The following is an 18,096-nucleotide window of genomic DNA, read 5'->3' on the forward strand; positions in this document are numbered from 1 at the left end:
CAGGCAGTGACACCGAGATGCAGGCAGTGACGCAGCGACGCAGGCAGCGACGCAGGCAGGGACGCAGGCAGGGACGCAGGCAGGGACGCAGCGAGGCAGGCAGCGACGCAGCGACGCAGGCAGCGACGCAGGCAGGGACGCAGGCAGGGACGCAGCGAGGCAGGCAGCGACGCAGCGACGCAGGCAGGGACGCAGCGAGGCCGGGCGCTGCCCCGCACCAGACCCTTTATTTCGGCGCGGCGGCTCCGCAGCACGGCCGCGCGCAGCCCCCACGCGCGGCCCGGACCCCTGGCCCCAGGGCTGCACCGGGGGGCGGGGAGGGGTCCGGGGACCCCCCGGGAGCGGCGGGGGGCGGAGGGGGGGCAGAGCCAGCCCGCCCCGCGCCCAGGGTCCGGCCCTGCCGCCCCCCGCGCCGCGTCCCCAATAAATTAAAAAGGCGCCCGCGGGCCCGGGGCGGGGGCGGGGCGGGGGTCACTCCTCGGGGGGCTCGGTGAGGAAGGGCGAGGTGACGGCGTGGGCCTGGGCGATGGCCGCCAGCTCCTTGAGGAACTCGCTGAAGATGACGGCGCCGTAGACGGCGTTCTTGACGCGCAGGGCCTCGCCGCGGGGCGCGGGGCCGGGGGGCGCGGGGGGCGCGGGGGGCGCGGGGGGCGCGGGGGCCGCGTGCGGCGGGGCGCGGCGGGCCCGCGTCGGGCTGCTGGCGTGGCGCAGGAGCAGCTCCCCCAGGGACGGCCGGCGGCCGCGGGCTGCGGGCAGCGCGGCGTCAGGGCACGCGCGGAGCACGGACCCCCGGACCCCCGCACGTGGCCCACGGACCCCCCCCACAGCCCACGGACCCCTGCACATGGCCCCCGGACCCCCGGACCCCCGCACGTGGCCCACGGACCCCCACACACGGCCCCCAGACCCCAGCACACAGCCCACGGACCCCCACACGTCCCCTAGACCCCAGCACGTGGCCCATAAATCCCCACATGTGGCCCCCAAATCCCCACACACAGCCCACGGACCCCTGCACATGGCCCCTGGACCCCCACACCCCCGCACATGGCCCATAAATCCCCGCACATGGCCCCCAGACCCCCACATGCAGCCCACGGACCCCCACATGTGGCCCCCGGACCCCCAGACCCCCACACGTGGCCCCCAGACCCCCGCACGTGGCCCACGGACCCCCAGACCCCATACATGGCCCCCAAATCCCCACACGTGGCCCACGGACCCCCAGACCCCCGCACGTGGCCCCCAAATCCCCGCATGCAGCCCACGGACCCCCCCCACAGCCCACGGACCCCTGCACATGGCCCATAAATCCCTGTACATGGCCCCCAGACCCCCAGACCCCCACACATGGCCCCCGGACCCCCGCATATGGCCCATAAATCCCCACACGTGGCCCCCAGACTCCCGCACATGGCCCATAAATCCCTGCACATGGCCCCCCGGACCCCTGCACACGGCCCACAGACCCCCGCACGTGGTCCCCAAATCCCCACACATGGCCCATAAATCCCCACACGTGGCCCACAGACCCCCACATGTGGCCCCCGGACCCCCAGACCCCCACACATGGCCCCCAAATCCCTGCACACAGCCCACGGACCCCTGCATGCAGCCCACGGACCCCCCCCCACAGCCCACGGACCCCTGCACATGGCCCCCGGACCCCCAGACCCCCACACACGTCCCCCAGACCCCCGCACGTGGCCCATAAATCCCTGCACATGGCCCCCAGACCCCCACATGCGGCCCACGGACCCCTGCACACAGCTCCCAGACCCCCACACGGCCCCCAGACCCCCGCACGCAGCCCCCGGACCCCCACACGCGGCCCAGACCCCTGCACACGGCCCCCAAATCCCCGCACTTGGCCCATAAATCCCTGCACATGGCCCCTGGATCCCCACACGTGGCCCCCGGACCCCCGCACGTGGCCCCCGGACCCCTGCACACGGCCCACGGACCCCCGCATGCTGCCCCCCACACGGCCCCCAAATCCCCGCACACAGCCCACAGACCCCCGCATGCAGCCCACGGACCCCCCCACACAGCCCATGGACCCCTGCACATGGCCCCCAGACCCCCACATGCAGCCCACGGACACCCCACACATGGCCCCCGGACCCCCACACATGGCCCCCGGACCCCCAGACCCCTGCACATGGCCCCCAGACCCCCGCACACAGCCCCCAGACCCCTACACGGCCCCCAGACCCCCGCACATGGCCCAGACCCCCACACATGGCCCCCAAATCCCCACACTTGGCCCCCGGACCCCCGCAAGTGGCCCACAGACCCCCGCATGCAGCCCACGGACCCCCGCGCCCCCACACACAGCCCACGGACCCCCGCACCCCTGCACCCGGACCCCCACATGTGGCCCCCGGACCTCCACACACCACCACACGCAGCCCCCAGCCCCCGTCCCACACTCAGCCCCTGTGCAATGGGGGGGGGGGGGGGGGGCAGCCCCCAGACCCCCCAAAACCCCCCAGCCCCCTGCACACCACCACACGCAGCCCCCCGCCCTCCCCCCAGCCCCCCGCCCTCCTGTGACGCAGCCCCCAGCCCTCGGTACGACGCCGACCCCTCCATGTCCCCCGGCCCCCCGCGCCATGTGTCCCCCAGACCCCCACGCCATGTGTCCCCCAGACCCTGTGCCATGCCGTGTCCCCCGTCTCCCTGTGCCACATGTCCCCCAGACCCCCCACGCCATGCCATGTGCCCCCCGTCCCCCCCGTGCCGTGTGTCCCCCAGCCCCTCTATGCCATGCCATGTGTGCCCTGTCCCCCCATGCCGTGTCCCCCAGTCCCCCCAAGCCATTCCACATGTCCCCCAGCCCCCCTATGCCATGCCACGTCCCCCCAGCCCCCCCAAGCCATGCCATGTGTGCCCTGTCCCCCCACACATGTCCTCCAGCCCCCCTATGCCATGCCACAAGTCCCCCAGCCCCCTGTGCCATGTCACACATCCCCTGTCCCCCCATGCCACATGTCCCCCAGCCCCCCATGCTGTGTGTCCCCCAGCCCCTATGCCATGCCATGTGCCCCCCGTCCCCCCTGTGCCGTGTGTCCCCCAGCCCCCCCATGCCATGCCATGTGTGCCCTGTCCCCCCACACCACATGTCCCCCAGTCCCCCCAAGCCATGCCACAAGTCCCCCAGCCCCATGTGTCATGTCACACATCCCCTGTCCCCCCGTGCTGTGTCCCCCAGCCCCCTGCGTCACACTGCATGTCCCCCAGCCCCCCCAAGCCATGCCACGTGTCCCCTGGCCCCCCTACACCATGCCACATGTCCCCCAGCCCCTATGCCATGCCATGTGTCCCCCAGCCCCCCCACGCCATGCCATGTGTGCCCTGTCCCCCCATGCCGTGTCCCCCAGCCCTCCTACACCATGTCACACATCCCCTGTCCCCCCACGCTGTGTCCCCCACCCCCCACATTGTGTGCCCCCAGCCCCCTATGCCATGTCACGTCCCCCCAGCCCCCTGTGTCACGCTGCATGTCCCCCAGCCCCCCCAAGCCATGCCACGTGTGCCCTGTCCCCCCACGCCACATGTCCCCCAGCCCCCTGTGCCACATCACGCATCCCCTGTCCCCCCGTGCTGTGTGTCCCCCAGCCCCCCCACACCATGCCATGTGTGCCCTGTCCCCCCATGCCGTGTCCCCCAGCCCCCACAAGCCATGCCATGTGTGCCCTGTCCCCCCATGCCGTGTCCCCCAGTCCCCCCAAGCCATGCCACATGTCCCCCAGCCCCCTGTGCCATGTCACGCATCCCCTGTCCCCCCATGCTGTGCCCCCAGCCCCCTATGCCATGTCACACATCCCCTGTCCCCCCGTGCCGTGTGTCCCCCAGCCCCCACACACCATGCCATGCGTGCCCTGTCCCCCCATGCCACACGTCCCCCGTCCCCCCGTGCCACGCCGCGTGCCCCCGTCCCCCCGCGCGGCCCCTCACCGCCGGCCTCGGCGCGGCGCAGCGGGCCGGCAGCAGCACCCGGCGCGTCGCCGCCGTCCGCCCGGGCGCGGGCGATCAGGTACTTCTTGGCGCGGCAGAGCAGGGCCGGGAAGTCCTCCTGGCTGGCGGCGAAGCTCTCGATCTTGTTCTTCACCGAGCCCAGCACCTGCGGGGCGAGGGCACGGCGTGAGGGCGGGCACGGGGGGGGTCCCGGAGCCCCCCGCACGGGCACGGCGAACCTGCAGCAGGGACTTGACGCTGGGCTGGAAGACCATGTTGGCGTTGAGCAGGAAGGAGCGGAGCAGCGGCTGCGGGTAGCAGGCCAGCTGGGCCACCAGCCCCGTCAGCAGGAAGTTGACGTAGAGCGAGTTGTGCGGCATGTTCTCCAGCTTGCCGAAGAGCACCGCCACGAAGGGGCCTGCGGCGGGCGGCACGTCGGGCGCGGGGACCCCGGCACCCCCGCCCCGCCGGACCCCCGCACCCACCTGTGGAGGGCTGGCTGGGGGGGAGCGGCCCCACGGCGCGCGGCGGGCTGGCCACCGCCTGCGCCAGCGGGTCCGGCGCCCGCGTCGCCGCGCGGACGGCCGCGGCGCCTTCGGAAAAGCTGGCGAAGGCTTCCTCCTCCTCCTCCTCCTCCTCGCGGGGCGGCGGCGCGTCGGGGGGCTCCGGGTGGTCCCCACTGCCATCACCGCCATCGCCGTTGCCGTCACCGCGCCGCATCTCGGCCTCGATCTCCCGCAGCTCCTCGGTGAAGGCGTCAACGGAGACGCCGGCGCCGTTGGGCTCGGCCGGCGCGCGCGCCAGCAGCTCCTCGAGCACCGCGTCCACCGCGGCCGGCGGCTCCCAGCCCGGCGCGGCCGCAGCGCCGTTCCGCGCAGGGGCTCGCCCCGCGCCATCGCCCCGGCGAACCTTCTTCACCGCCACGTCCCCCCCGGCAGCCCGCTCCGCCGGCGCGTGCGCCCCGTTCACCAGCCGCCCCGCGTCCCCGCTCTCGGCGCCGGGACCCCCCGCGCCGGGCTCGCTGCCGGGGGTCCCCTCCCCCGGCAGACCCCGCTTCTTAGTCCGCGGGGTGGGGGGTCCCGGGGGGTGCAGGGCGTCGGCGCCGGGCTCCTCGCCGTCGTAGGGCGCGGACCAGACGCGGCAGGCCCAGGCGCAGCGGTCGACGCTGCGGCGCGCGTCGCGCAGGTACTCCAGGTAGTTGCGGTCCAGCTCGGCCACCTCGTCCCCGCAGCCGGCGCGGTGCCGGGGGCTGGCGGCCGGCGTGGCCGGGGAGCGCGGCGACGCAGCGGCCGCCTCGGGGGCCGCGCTCGGCTGCCGCGTGAAGAAGGAGAGGCGGGAAGGCGTCGAGGGCTTCGGCGGCGGCACCGCCGCGGGCGCGTCCACGCCGGGGCTGCCGGGGCCTGCGGGCGACGGGACGGAGCGGGGTCAGCGGCGGCGGTGGCGGGGTCAGCGGCGCGGGCGCGGGGACGCCACGGCCGTACCCGGGGAGCGGGCGGCGCGCTCGTCGTCGCGGTCCGGCGGCGGCGGCGGGCTCTGCGGCCGGCAGCAGCGCGGGATGAGCGAGAGGAACTTGGCGGCCGTCCTGCCGTAGATGTCCAGGTCGCGGACCGCCCGCTTCTGGCTCAGCATGACGTGGCTGCAGGGCAGCAGGTACCTGGGGGGGTGGGCAGGGGGCTGCACGTGCGCCAGGCGCCGGGACGCGGGGGTCGCGCCGGACCCCCCGGCCTCGCCGGGAGCCCCCCGGGCGGCGGCGCGGCGCGGGGTACCTGAGCACCAGCTGCAGCATCACGTCCTCGCAGTTGAGGCTGAGCAGCGTGCGGAACAGGCTCAGCGACACCATGCAGAGCTGGGGGGGCACAGGGCGAGGGTGAGGGGGCCGCCGCGGGGAGGGCGGGCAGCCCCATGGGGCAGGAGGGCAGCCCCACGGCCAGACAGCCCCATGGGGCAGCCCCACGGCAGGGCGGGAGGGCAGGAGAGCAGCCCCACAGCCAGGCAGTCCCATGGGGCAGCCCCACAGCAGGGCAGGAGGACAGCCCCCAGTCCCCAGCCCCACAGCCCCCAGCCCCACGGCCAGGCAGTCCCACAGCCCCCAGCCCCGTGGGGCAGCCCCACGGCGGGGCAGGAGGACAGCCCCCAGCCCCACAGCCCCCAGCCCCACAGCCCCCAGGGGCAGCCCCACAGCGGGGCAGGAGGACAGCCCCCAGCCCCACAGCCCCCAGCCCCACAGCCCCCAGCCCCCAGGGGCAGCCCCACAGCGGGGCAGGAGGACAGCCCCCAGCCCCACAGCCCCCAGCTCCCAGCCCCCAGGGGCAGCCCCACAGCGGGGCAGGAGGACAGCCCACAGCCCCACAGCCCCCAGCCCCCAGGCCCCCAGCCGCGTGGGGCAGCCCCACAGTGGGGCAGGAGGACAGCCCCCAGCCCCACAGCCCCCAGCCCCACGGCCAGGCAGTCCCACAGCCCCCAGCCCCGTGGGGCAGCCCCACGGCAGGGCAGGAGGACAGCCCCCAGCCCCACAGCCCCCAGCCCCACAGCCAGGCAGTCCCACAGCCCCCAGCCCCGTGGGGCAGCCCCACGGCGGGGCAGGAGGACAGCCCCCAGCCCCACAGCCCCAGCCCCACAGCCCCCAGCCCCCAGGGGCAGCCCCACAGCGGGGCAGCAGGACAGCCCCCAGCCCCCAGCCCCACAGCCCCCAGCCCCCAGGCCCCCAGCCGCGTGGGGCAGCCCCACGGCAGGGCAGGAGGACAGCCCCCAGCCCCACAGCCCCACAGCCCCCAGCCCCGTGGGGCAGCCCCACGACGGGGCAGGAGGACAGCCCCCAGGCCCCCAGCCGTGTGGGGCAGCCCCACGGCGGGGCAGGAGGACAGCCCCCAGCCCCCAGCCCCACAGCCCCCAGCCCCCAGGCCCCCAGCCGCGTGGGGCAGCCCCACAGCGGGGCAGCAGGACAGCCCCCAGCCCCCAGCCCCACAGCCCCCAGCCCCCAGGCCCCCAGCCGCGTGGGGCAGCCCCACAGTGGGGCAGGAGGACAGCCCCCAGCCCCACAGCCCCCAGCCCCACGGCCAGGCAGTCCCACAGCCCCCAGCCCCGTGGGGCAGCCCCACGGCAGGGCAGGAGGACAGCCCCCAGCCCCCAGCCCCCCAGCCCCCAGCCCCGCGGGGCAGCCCCACGGCGCGGCGTCCGGGCGGGCTCACCCGGGAGTTGCTGTTGATGCGGCCCACCAGGGTGTCGAGGATGGTGGCGTCGTCGTGGCGGTGCAGCAGGACGAAGCGCAGGAAGGTCTTCAGCAGGGCGGCCTCGCTGACGCTGCGCAGGAACAGGTCCAGGTAGGCCGTGCTGGCGATCATCTCCTCCACGGAGCTCTGCGGGCGGCGGCGGCTCGGCGCGGGGCTGGGGGGCAGGCGGGCAGCCCCCCGCCCGCCGCGGGGACCCCCGCGCCCCGGCCTCACCTTGTGCAGCGCCGGCCCCATGACGGGCACCAGGAACCCGTTGTGGACGTAGTCCACCAGCTGCTTCTGCACCAGGGGGTGGGCGACCTGCGGAGCGGGGCGGGGGGTGGGCGCCGCGGCCAGCCCCGCGCCGAGCCGGCAGCCCCCCCACAGCCCCCCCCGGCCCTACCTGGATGACGGCGTTGCAGAACTCCAGCGAGTTCATGAAGAGGACGAGGGAGGAGACGCCGATCCAGTCCTCGCGGCGCAGGAAGTGCCAGTCGTCGCCGCGCACCTCGATCTTGCGCGGCAGCGAGGAGTACAGGGCGCTCAGCCCCGTGGCCAGCACCTGGGGTGGGCAGGGGGGGGCAACAGGGGCTCAGCTCCCCCCGGGACGTCCCACCCGGCGCCGACTCGGCAGCGTGGCCGGCACAGCGGGGGGAGCGCTGGCGCAGACGCCGGCACACGTCCCGGCACGGAGACACCAGTCCCGCCGGGAAACCCGTCCTCCCCACCCCAGTTCACAGCGGGACCCCCGCCGTCCTCGATTCCCGGCCCTCGGCCCCCCAGCAGGACCCCCCTTCCTTCCCCAGCAGGACCCCCTTCCTTCCCCAGCAGGACCCCCCTTCCTTCCCCAGCAGGACCCCCCTTCCTTCCCCAGCAGGACCCCCTTCCTTCCCCAGCAGGACCCCCCTTCCTTCCCCAGCAGGACCCCCCTTCCTTCCCCAGCAGGACCCCCCTTCCTTCCCCAGCAGGACCCCCTTCCTTCCCCAGCAGGACCCCCCTTCCCCAGCAGGACCCCCCTTCCTTCCCCAGCAGGACCCCCCTTCCTTCCCCAGCAGGACCCCCTTCCTTCCCCAGCAGGACCCCCCTTCCTTCCCCAGCAGGACCCCCTTCCTTCCCCAGCAGGACCCCCCTTCCTTCCCCAGCAGGACCCCCCTTCCTTCCCCAGCAGGACCCCCTTCCTTCCCCAGCAGGACCCCCCTTCCTTCCCCAGCAGGACCCCCTTCCTTCCCCAGCAGGACCCCCCTTCCCCAGCAGGACCCCCTTCCTTCCCCAGCAGGACCCCCCTTCCTTCCCCAGCAGGACCCCCCTTGCCCAGCAGGACCCCCCTTCCCCAGCAGGACCCCACTTCCCCAGCAGGACCCCCCTTCCTTCCCCAGCAGGACCCCCTTCCTTCCCCAGCAGGACCCCCTTCCTTCCCCAGCAGGACCCCCCTTCCCCAGCAGGACCCCCTTCCTTCCCCAGCAGGACCCCCCTTCCTTCCCCAGCAGGACCCCCCTTCCTTCCCCAGCAGGACCCCCCTTCCTTCCCCAGCAGGACCCCCTTCCTTCCCCAGCAGGACCCCCCTTCCTTCCCCAGCAGGACCCCCCTTCCTTCCCCAGCAGGACCCCCTTCCTTCCCCAGCAGGACCCCCCTTCCTTCCCCAGCAGGACCCCCCTTGCCCAGCAGGACCCCCCTTCCCCAGCAGGACCCCACTTCCCCAGCAGGACCCCCTTCCTTCCCCAGCAGGACCCCCCTTCCTTCCCCAGCAGGACCCCCCTTCCCCAGCAGGACCCCCCTTCCCCAGCAGGACCCCACTTCCCCAGCAGGACCCCCCTTCCTTCCCCAGCAGGACCCCCTTCCTTCCCCAGCAGGACCCCCCTTCCTTCCCCAGCAGGACCCCCTTCCTTCCCCAGCAGGACCCCCCTTCCTTCCCCAGCAGGACCCCCCTTCCCCAGCAGGACCCCCCTTCCTTCCCCAGCAGGACCCCCCTTCCTTCCCCAGCAGGACCCCCTTCCTTCCCCAGCAGGACCCCCCTTCCTTCCCCAGCAGGACCCCCCTTGCCCAGCAGGACCCCCCTTCCCCAGCAGGACCCCACTTCCCCAGCAGGACCCCCTTCCTTCCCCAGCAGGACCCCCCTTCCTTCCCCAGCAGGACCCCCCTTCCTTCCCCAGCAGGACCCCCTTCCTTCCCCAGCAGGACCCCCCTTCCTTCCCCAGCAGGACCCCCCTTCCTTCCCCAGCAGGACCCCCTTCCTTCCCCAGCAGGACCCCCCTTCCTTCCCCAGCAGGACCCCCTTCCTTCCCCAGCAGGACCCCCTTCCCCAGCAGGACCCCGCGCCGCGCGCCGCACCGGGCAGAAGTAGGAGTTGTCGGTGATGGAGGCGGCGACGGCGCGGTTGCCGGCGGACATGGCCATGATGAGCAGCAGCGCGTCGCGGGCCCGCTGCCCCAGCACGCCCTCGTGGTGGATGAAGGGGATGAGGAGGGAGAAGAGGAGGAGGTTGGCGGGGCCGCGGTCGGCGCGGCTGTGGAAGAAGAGCTCGAGCGCGGCGGGCTCCTTGGCCACGGAGACGCAGAGCTGGTTGAGCAGCAGCACCAGGCTGCTCTCCAGCGCGGGCGAGGCGGGCGCGGCGCAGAGGCCGAGCAGGCGCAGCAGCGGCGTCAGCACCGGTTTGTGGCGCAGCAGCGGCTGCCGGGCCTGGCTGATGAGCATCTCGTAGAGCTTCAGCTGCTCCACCTGCCGCTCCTCGGCGAAGTCCCCCTGCAGGTGCCAGCTCAGCAGCCGCTCCAGGAGGTTCTCGGCGGCCACGAACTCCAGGATGGGCCCCGCGGCCGCGTCCCCCCGCGGCCGGTCCTCGGCCAGCAGGTTCAGCATCTGGTACGTGTGGTTGCGCACGGCGCTGAGGTCGTCCGGCGCCGGTTTGCCGCCGCGGCGCTCCAGCACGCGCAGGACCTGGCGGCGGGCGGGCGCGGTGAGAGCCGGGCAGGGCGGGGGTCCCCGCCGCAGCCCCCCAAGCGTCACCTCACCTGCGCCCAGTGGTTCTTGAAGACCATCAGGCAGGTCTCGGGGTCGGCGGTGACGGGGGTCTGCAGGCTGGCGCCGCGGGGGGCACGCTGCCCGGCCGCCCGCGGGTTCAGCTTGCTCAGCCAGCTCATCCTCTCCATCGGCGACGTCACGGGCAGCGGCGGGGCCGCGGCGGCACCGGGCAGCGGGCGGGACGCCAGGACCCTCTCTCCATGTCGTCACCGTCACCGGGCTGCGGGGAGAGAGCAGGCTCAGGGGCGGGGGGCCGGGACCCCCGCGCAGCCGGGCGCCGCGGCGGTGGATCCGGCGGAGGACGCCGCGCCGGGAGCCGCACCGGGAAGGCGCCGGCTGCCGGCCCGGCTCCGAACTTTGAACCCGGAGCCGGCCCCGCCGCACGCCGACGCCGTGGATATCCACGGGGCCGCCCACTCCCCGCCGCCAGAAATAACCCCCGCGGGCGGGTCGCGTGCCGGGCGCGTGGACGCCGCGGCGGCGAAGCCCCCCGGCGCGGGTTCGAGCCCCGGCCGCGGGTATTTATACGGCAGCGCGGCCGGCGTCGCGTGCCGGCGTGGGTGAGGGCTGACGGCAGTTGCTAAACTTAGCGCTCGGCCTTGGCGGCGGCCGCGGTGCGGGAGCCGGCGTCGGCGGCGTGGACGCCGTGTGCCGCGGCGCGGCCGCGCAGGTGGGCGCGAGGGCGGGGCAGGGCGCGGGCACGACGCCGCGGCCCGGGGCTCGCTGGTGCGGGGTGCGCCGAGCAGGGGGTCCTGACCCCTGTCCAGCCCCACGCGCCGGGCACCGAGGCGGGGGTCCTGCCGCCGGCATGGCCGTGGCACCGCGCCGACCCCCCCCGCCCGCACGGCCCCGCACCCACCGGGAGCCCCGCACCCACCGGGAGCCCCGCACCCCCCCCCCACCCCGCGTACCTGGGGTCAAGGTCGCGGCGGGTCCCGTCCCGTCAGCGCCCAACCTGGGGAGGGGGAGCGGGAGAGCAGGCGTCGGCAGCGCGCACGGTCCCCCCGACACCCCCCTCCCCCCCCGGCCCCGGTTCCCCGCACCGCCCGCTCCCGGCACCCCCGCACCGGCGGGGCAGGCCCGGCCCGGCTCCCCCCTCCGCGGGGATAGCGGGGGGCGGGGGAGGGGGGCGGGAGGGCCCGGCCCGGCCCCCCCCGAGCCCCCCCCGGGGCCCCCCCCGGCCCCGCCGCCCCCCGCTCACCGGCCGCCCCCGCCGCGGGCCCCGCGCGCCCGCCGCCATCTTCCCGCCGCCGCCCGACGCACCGGCCGCGCAGGCCCCGCCCACGGGCCCGCCCACGGCCCCGCCCCGGCCGCCTCGGTGGGCGGGGCCAGGCCTGCCGGGGTTCGGCCGGAGCGGGCGGTCCGGGAGCGCTCATTGGCTGCGCGGAGGCCGGGGCGGGGCTCCGGGCGGGGCCTGGACTGGCGCGGGGGCGGGCGGGGCGCGGGGGGCTGGGGGCGGGCTCGGGCGCGCGGGAAGCGGGCACGGGGGAACCCCCCCCACAGGGAACCCCAACAGCGAACCCCCCCCCCACCGGAGAACCGGGCAAGGGGGAACCTCCCCAAAGGGGAACCCCCCCCACCAGAGAACAGGGCATGGGGGAATCCCCCCCTCAAAGGGAACCCCCCACAGGAAACCCCCCCCACAGGGAACCCCCCCCACAGGGAACCCCCTCCACAGGGGACTCCCCCACAGGGGAACCCCCCCTCACCGGGGAACCCCGCACCGGGAACTGGGCACTGGGAACCCCGCACCGGGTAACCCCCACCCCAGGCACCCCCAGGCACCACTGCACGGGGGACCCCCTGTACCGGGCGCTGCCAGCGTGGTTGCACCGGGGAAGCCCTTTACCAGAGACCCCCGCACCAGGGAACCCCCACCCCGGGGAACCCCCACCCCGGGGAACCCCCACACTGGGGAACTCCAGTGCCAGGTAACCCCTGCAACCGGCACCCCTGTGCCAGGGAACCCCCACACCAGGGAACCCCCACACCAGGGATGCCCCGCCCCGGGTAACCCCCACACCCGGCACTCCCTGTGCCAGGGAACCCCTGCACCAGGTAACCCCCACACTGGGGAACCCCCACACCTGGCATCCCCTGTGCCAGGGAACCCCCACACCAGGGAACCCCTGCACCCGGTACCCCCTGCACCAGGCAACCCCCGCCCCGGGTAACCCCCACACCTGGCATCCCCTGTGCCAGGGAACCCCCACACCAGGGAACCCCCACACCAGGGAACCCCCACGCCGGGTAACCCCTGCACCAGGGAACCCCCCCCGGGTGAACCCCCACCCCAGGTAACCCCCCGCACCCGGCACCCCTTGGGCCAGGGAATCCCTGTATCAGGGAACCCCCGCCCTGGGGAACCCCCACACCCGGTACACCCTGTGCCAGGGAACCCCCACACCAGGGAACCCCCACACCCAGCACCTCCTGTGCCAGGGAACCCCTGTACTGGGTAACGCCTGCACCAGGGAACCCCCACACTGGGGTACCCCCACACCAGGGAACTCCCGCCCCGGGGAACCCCCACATCAGGGAACCCCCGCACCCGGCACCCCCTGTGCTAGGGAATCCCCTGCACCAGGGAACTCCCACACCAGGGAACCCCCGCACCAGGGAACCCCTGCACCAGGGAACCCCTGCACCAGGGAACCCCCACACTGGGGAACCCCCGCACCAGGGAACCCCCACCCCGGGTAACCCCCAGACCTGGCATCCCCTGTGCCAGAGAACCCCTGAACCAGGGAACACCCACACCAGGGAACCCCCACCCCAGATAAGCCCTGCACCCGGCACCCCCTGCACCAGGGAACCCCCGCCCCGGGTAAACCCGCCCCGGGGACCCACACCAGGGAACCCCCCACACTGGGGAACTCCCACACCGGGGAACCCCCCTGCCCTGGCACCGAGCACCCGGCACATCCCCGGCAGCGGGCACAGGGCACCCACACGGCCACGGGCACCGCACCGGGCACCGGGCTGTGCCACGCACCAGGACCCCCGCACCGGGCACCGGGCTGTGCCACGCACTGGGACCCCCGCACCGGGCACTGGGCTGTGCCACAGACTGGGACCCCCGCACCGGGTACCGGGCTGTGCCACGCACCGGGACCCCCGCACCGGGCACCGGGCTGTGCCACGCACTGGGACCCCCCGCACCGGGCACCGGGCACTGCCCCGGTCATGGGTAACCGGGATAGGGGGTGCGCTGTGACCCCGCTGTGCCCACCGGCAGCCGGCACCGGGCTCTGCTGCACACTGGGACCCCCGCACCGGGCACCGGGCTGTGCCATGCACTGGGACCCCCGCACTGGGCACCGGGCTGTGCCACACATCGAGACCCCCGCACTGGGCACCGGGATGTGCCGTGAACCGAGACCCCCGCACCGGACACCGGGCTGTGCCGTGAACCGAGACCCCTGCACCGGGCACCGGGCTGTGCCACGCACTGGGACCCCCGCACCAGGCACCGGGCTGTGCCACGCACTGAGACCCCCCGCACCGGGCACCGGGCTGTGCCACAGGCTGGGACCCCCGCACCGGGCACCGAGCTGTGCCGTGAACCAAGACCCCCGCACCGGGCACCGAGCTGTGCCGTGAACCAAGACCCCCGCACCGGGCACCGGGCTGTGGCACGCACCGAGACCCCCGCACCGGGCACCGGGCTGTGCCGTGAACCGAGACCCCCGCACCGGACACCGGGCACCATCCCCGGCCCTGGGTGCCCCCACCCCCACTCCCACCTTCCCAGGGCGTCGTGCCCCCCACCGCACCCGCGGACCCCAGACCGGCGTCCCCAGTGCCACCCCCACGGGTGCCCCCCCAGCACCCCCCCGGCCCCGGCGCGGGTGGTGTCGGGGGGGCCGGGAGGGCGGCTGCGCGCGTGCCCGGGGGTCCCGGGGGGCCGGTGGGTGCCGGGGGACCCCCGCGTTGCCAGGCTGCGCCCGGAGCCGCAGAGCCACGCGTGCCCGGGGACCGCGCTCGGTGCCGGGCTTGGGCAGCAGCCCCCGCCGCGTGCCCCAGGACGGCTGCGGGACCCCCACCGGTGCCCCCCACTCGCGGCGCGGGATGCCCAGCCCCGGCTCGCGGGGGTCCCACCGCCCGGGGGGGCCCCGGCCACGCGGCAGCACCGCCGAGACCGACGCGGGGTGAGCGGGGCTCGGCGGCGGGGGCCGGGGGGGCACGGCGGGGAGGGGCGGGGGGCACGGCGCTGAGGCCCCCCCGCGCCCCCCGCAGTGCCCCCCGCCGCAGCTGGACGCTGGACCCCTCGGGGGTCTGGTACGAGCGGTGGCTCGGCGTCATGGCGGTGCCCGTGCTCTACAACTGCCTGGTCCTCGTCTGCAGGTGCCGGGGCGGGGGGCGCGGGGCGGGGGGCGCGGGGCGGGGGGGCCCGGCGGGTGCGGGTGACGAGGCCCCGCATCGCAGGGCCTGCTTCCCGGCGCTGCAGGAGCGGCACGCGGCGCTGTGGCGGGGCCTCGACGGCGCCTGCGACGCGCTCTACCTGCTCGACATGGCCGCACGCATGCACACCGGTCAGTGCCCGCCCCGCACACGCGTGTACGCGCCTGCCCCGCGCCTGCACGCGCCTGCACATGGCTGTCACACGCCTGCACACGCCTGCACACGCCTGCACACACCTGCCCCACACCTGCACACACCTGCCCCACACCTGCACATGCCTGTCCCACGCCTGCACACGCCTGCACACACCCACGTGTGCAAACACTCCCCCATCCGCACAGACGCGTTTACGTGCGTGCACGCGCACACCCATGTCGACACGCGAACAGCCCCGCATCGCGTGCACACGCGTGTGCATGCCCGTGTCCACGTGTCCACGCCGTCACTGCGTCGGGCAGCCCGGCATGGGGGGGGGTGTGAGCCTGGGCGGGTGCTGAGGGGTCCCGGCCCCCCCCACCGAGCCCCTCAGCACCGCGGGGACCCCGGCGCACGCGACGTCCCGCGGGACCCCCCGTTCCGTGTCCCTCCGTCCCGGGCACCCCGCGGCGGCCCCTTCGCCCCCCGCCCGCGCCGGGAGACCCCCCCGGAGCCGGCGTGACCCCCGGCAGCGACGCGTGTCCCCACCGCGCGACCCCCCCCTAAGGCTTCCTGGAGGACGGCGTCCTGGTGCGGGACCGTGTCCGGACGCGGCGCCGCTACCTGCGCTCGGCGTCCTTCGCCTGGGACGCGGCGGCCGCGCTGCCCGCCGAGCTGCTGTACCCGCACGCGGGGCCCGTCGCGCCGGCGCTGCGCGCCAACCGCTGCCTGCGCGCGCCGCGGCTCCTCGAGGCCTTCGACCGCCTGGAGACGCGGACGGCGCGCCCCAACGCCTTCCGCGCGGCCAAGCTGGCGCTGTACGGCGCGGCGGCCATCCACTGGTACGCCTGCCTCTACTTCGCGCTCTCGGCGCGCCTGGGGCTGGGCAGCGACGCCTGGGTCTGCCCCGACGCCCGCCGCCCCGGCTTCGCGCGCCCGCTGCGCCAGTACCTCCACAGCTTCTACTTCGCCACCCTCATCCTCGCCACGGTGGGCGACGCGCCGGAGCCGCGGCGCGGCGAGGAGTTCCTCTTCGTCACCGCCGGCTTCCTGCTGGCCGTGCTGGGCTTCGCCACGCTGACGGGCGGCATCGGCGCCGTCGTCTCCGACATGCGGGCGGCCGACGCCGCCTTCTACCCGGACGCGGCGGCGGCGCGGCGGTACCTGCGGGCGCGCGGCGTGGGCGGGCGGCTGGCGCGGCGGGTGGCCCTGTGGCACCAGCACCTGCGGGCGCAGCGCAAGCCGGCGGCGGAGGCGTCGGCGCTGCGGCACCTGCCACCGGGGCTGCGCGCCGAGGTGGCGGCCAGCGTCCACCTGCCGGCCCTGCGCCGCGTCGGGCTGTTCCGCGGCTGCGAGCGCGGCGTGCTGCGGCAGCTGGTGCTGCGGCTGCGGCCGCAGGTCTTCGGCCCCGGCGAGTTCGTCTGCCGGCGCGGCGACGTGGGCCGCGAGATGTACTTCATCCGCGAGGGGCGGCTGGCGGTGGTGGGCGAGGACGGCGTCACGCGGCTCGCCGTGCTGGGCGAGGGGCTCTACTTCGGCGAGATCAGCCTCATCGACATCAAGGGTGAGCGCCGCGCCGCGGCGTCGCGCCCGCCGCCCCGCCCCGCCGCCACGCCGGCGTCACCGCAGCCGCCCGCCTCGCCAGGGAACACGGCGGGGAACCGGCGCACGGCCGACATCGTCAGCATCGGCTTCTCCGACCTCTTCTGCCTGGCCAAGGAGGACCTGGCGGAGGTGCTGGCCGAGTTCCCCCGCGCCCGCGCCGCCATGGAGGCCCAGGGCCGCCAGCTGCTGCTGCGCATGGGCAAGCTGGACGCGGGCGCCGAGGCGGCGGCGGCCGAGGCCGAGCGCCGGGCGCGGGCGCTGGAGGCGGCGCTGGAGGGGCTGCGGACGCGGGCGGCCCGGCTGCTGGCCCAGCTGGAGGCCGGCGCCTTCAAGATGGCGGCACGCGTCGAGAGCCTCGAGCGCCGGCTGCGGCGGCGGGCGGGGGCACCGGGGCCCGCGGGGGGACGGGGGCCCCTCGGGGCGCGGGGTCCCACCAGGGCGCTGGGTCCCACTGCGTTTCGGGGTCCCGCCAAGATGCAGGGTCCCCCCAGGGCACACGGTCCCCCCACGATGCAGGGTCCCAGTGGGTTGCAGGGTCCCCTCAAGGCTCAGGGTCCCCCCAGGGCTCAGGGTCCCAGTGGGTTGCAGGGTCCCCCCAAGGCTCAGGGTCCCACCAAGGCTCCGGGTCCCCCCCAGTTTCAGGGTCCCCCCAAGGCTCAGGTTCTCCCCCGGTTTCAGGGTCCCACCAAGGCTCAGGGTCCCCCCCGGTTTCAGGGTCTCCCCAAGTCTCGGAGTCCCCCCGGGGCACAGGATCCCCCCAAGGCTCAGGGTCCTCCTCGGTTTCAGGGTCCCCCCGGGTCGCAGGGTCCCCCCGGGGTGCGGGGTCCCCCCGGGGTGCGGGGCGCGGGGGGGACGGGTCCCCGGCGCTGAGCATCCTCGGGCACAGCCCCCGGCCGGTCACCGTGGCGACCGTTGCCAGGCAACGCCGAGGCTGTTGCTGAGCGGCGGGGCGGGGGGGGGGACCGGGGGGGACAGGGGTGGGGGCAGGGGTGGGGCCAAGGGTGGGGACAGGGACAAGGACTGGGATGGGATGGGGACAGGGAAGGGGACAGGGATAGGGATGGGGATGGGAGATCGGGATGGGGACAGGGATGGGGACAGGGATGGGAACAGGGATGGGAACAGGGATGGGGACAGGGATGGGGACAGGGAAGGGGCAGCGGCAGGACAGGGGCAGGGCAGGAGAGGGGCAGGGATGGGGACAGGGACAGGGATGGGGACGGGGATGGGGACGGGGATGGGGGATGGGAACGGGGATGGGAACGGGGGATAGGGATGGGGACAGGGATGGGGACAGGGATAGGGACAGGGATGGGGACGGGGGATGGGGACAGGGAAGGGGCAGGGCAGGAGAGGGGCAGGGATAGGGACAGGGAACAGGGATGGGGACGGGGATGGGAACGGGGATGGGGACGGGGATGGGGACAGGGACGGGGCCGGGGGATAGGGATGGGGACAGGGATGGGGACGGGGATGGGGACAGGGACGGGGACGGGGGATAGGGATGGGGACAGGGATGGGGACGGGGATGGGGACGGGGATGGGGACAGGGACGGGGATGGGGGATAGGGATGGGGACAGGGATGGGGACGGGGACGGGGGATAGGGATGGGGATGGGAGATCGGGATGGGGACGGGGATGGGAACAGGGATGGGAACAGGGATGGGGATGGGGGATAGGGACGGGGACGGGGACGGGGATGGGGACGGGGATGGGAACAGGGATGGGAACAGGGATGGGGATGGGGGATAGGGACGGGGACGGGGA

The 18,096-nt window shown here is 75.4% G+C and overlaps 2 protein-coding genes across 2 annotated transcripts; one reads left to right on the forward strand and one right to left on the reverse strand.

Annotated features, from left to right (window-relative positions):
* Positions 1–219: 219 nt before the first annotated feature.
* Positions 220–11,455, reverse strand: FHIP1B (FHF complex subunit HOOK interacting protein 1B). Its single transcript, XM_075414607.1, has 13 exons — positions 11,386–11,455; positions 11,096–11,139; positions 10,175–10,404; positions 9,498–10,100; positions 7,573–7,731; positions 7,404–7,490; positions 7,149–7,316; positions 5,727–5,806; positions 5,442–5,614; positions 4,446–5,360; positions 4,200–4,378; positions 3,961–4,126; positions 220–746 (listed from the first exon to the last, which is right to left on the reverse strand). The coding sequence occupies exons 3-13, from the start codon at positions 10,310–10,312 to the stop codon at positions 472–474; spliced, it is 2,943 nt and encodes a 980-aa protein (XP_075270722.1). The 5' UTR covers positions 10,313–10,404; positions 11,096–11,139; positions 11,386–11,455; the 3' UTR covers positions 220–471.
* Positions 11,456–11,777: 322 nt separating this feature from the next.
* Positions 11,778–17,214, forward strand: LOC142360559 (uncharacterized). The gene is made up of 12 exons (XM_075413874.1): positions 11,778–12,115; positions 12,227–12,481; positions 12,579–12,642; positions 12,691–12,883; positions 12,964–13,374; positions 13,423–13,625; positions 13,712–13,908; positions 14,189–14,335; positions 14,424–14,531; positions 14,613–14,719; positions 15,292–16,287; positions 16,369–17,214. The coding sequence occupies exons 1-12, from the start codon at positions 11,778–11,780 to the stop codon at positions 17,196–17,198; spliced, it is 3,849 nt and encodes a 1,282-aa protein (XP_075269989.1). The 3' UTR covers positions 17,199–17,214.
* The last annotated feature ends 882 nt before the right edge of the window (positions 17,215–18,096 follow it).

This window comes from Opisthocomus hoazin, chromosome 1 (genome assembly GCF_030867145.1).
Source record: "Opisthocomus hoazin isolate bOpiHoa1 chromosome 1, bOpiHoa1.hap1, whole genome shotgun sequence".
NCBI classification, from domain to species: domain Eukaryota; kingdom Metazoa; phylum Chordata; class Aves; order Opisthocomiformes; family Opisthocomidae; genus Opisthocomus; species Opisthocomus hoazin.

Coding starts and splice junctions, on each gene's coding strand:
- FHIP1B (XM_075414607.1), bottom strand. CDS start 10,312: ATGGAGAGGATGAGCTGGCTGAGCAAGCTGAACCCGCGGGCGGCCGGG. Junction 7,317..7,403: donor TGGGGCCGGCGCTGCACAAG/GTGAGGCCGGGG, acceptor CGCCGCCCGCAG/AGCTCCGTGGAGGAGATGAT. Junction 5,807..7,148: donor GCATCAACAGCAACTCCCGG/GTGAGCCCGCCC, acceptor GTGCCCCCCCAG/CTCTGCATGGTGTCGCTGAG.
- LOC142360559 (XM_075413874.1), top strand. CDS start 11,778: ATGGGGGAATCCCCCCCTCAAAGGGAACCCCCCACAGGAAACCCCCCC. Junction 14,336..14,423: donor ACCGCCGAGACCGACGCGGG/GTGAGCGGGGCT, acceptor CGCCCCCCGCAG/TGCCCCCCGCCGCAGCTGGA. Junction 14,532..14,612: donor TGCCTGGTCCTCGTCTGCAG/GTGCCGGGGCGG, acceptor CCCGCATCGCAG/GGCCTGCTTCCCGGCGCTGC.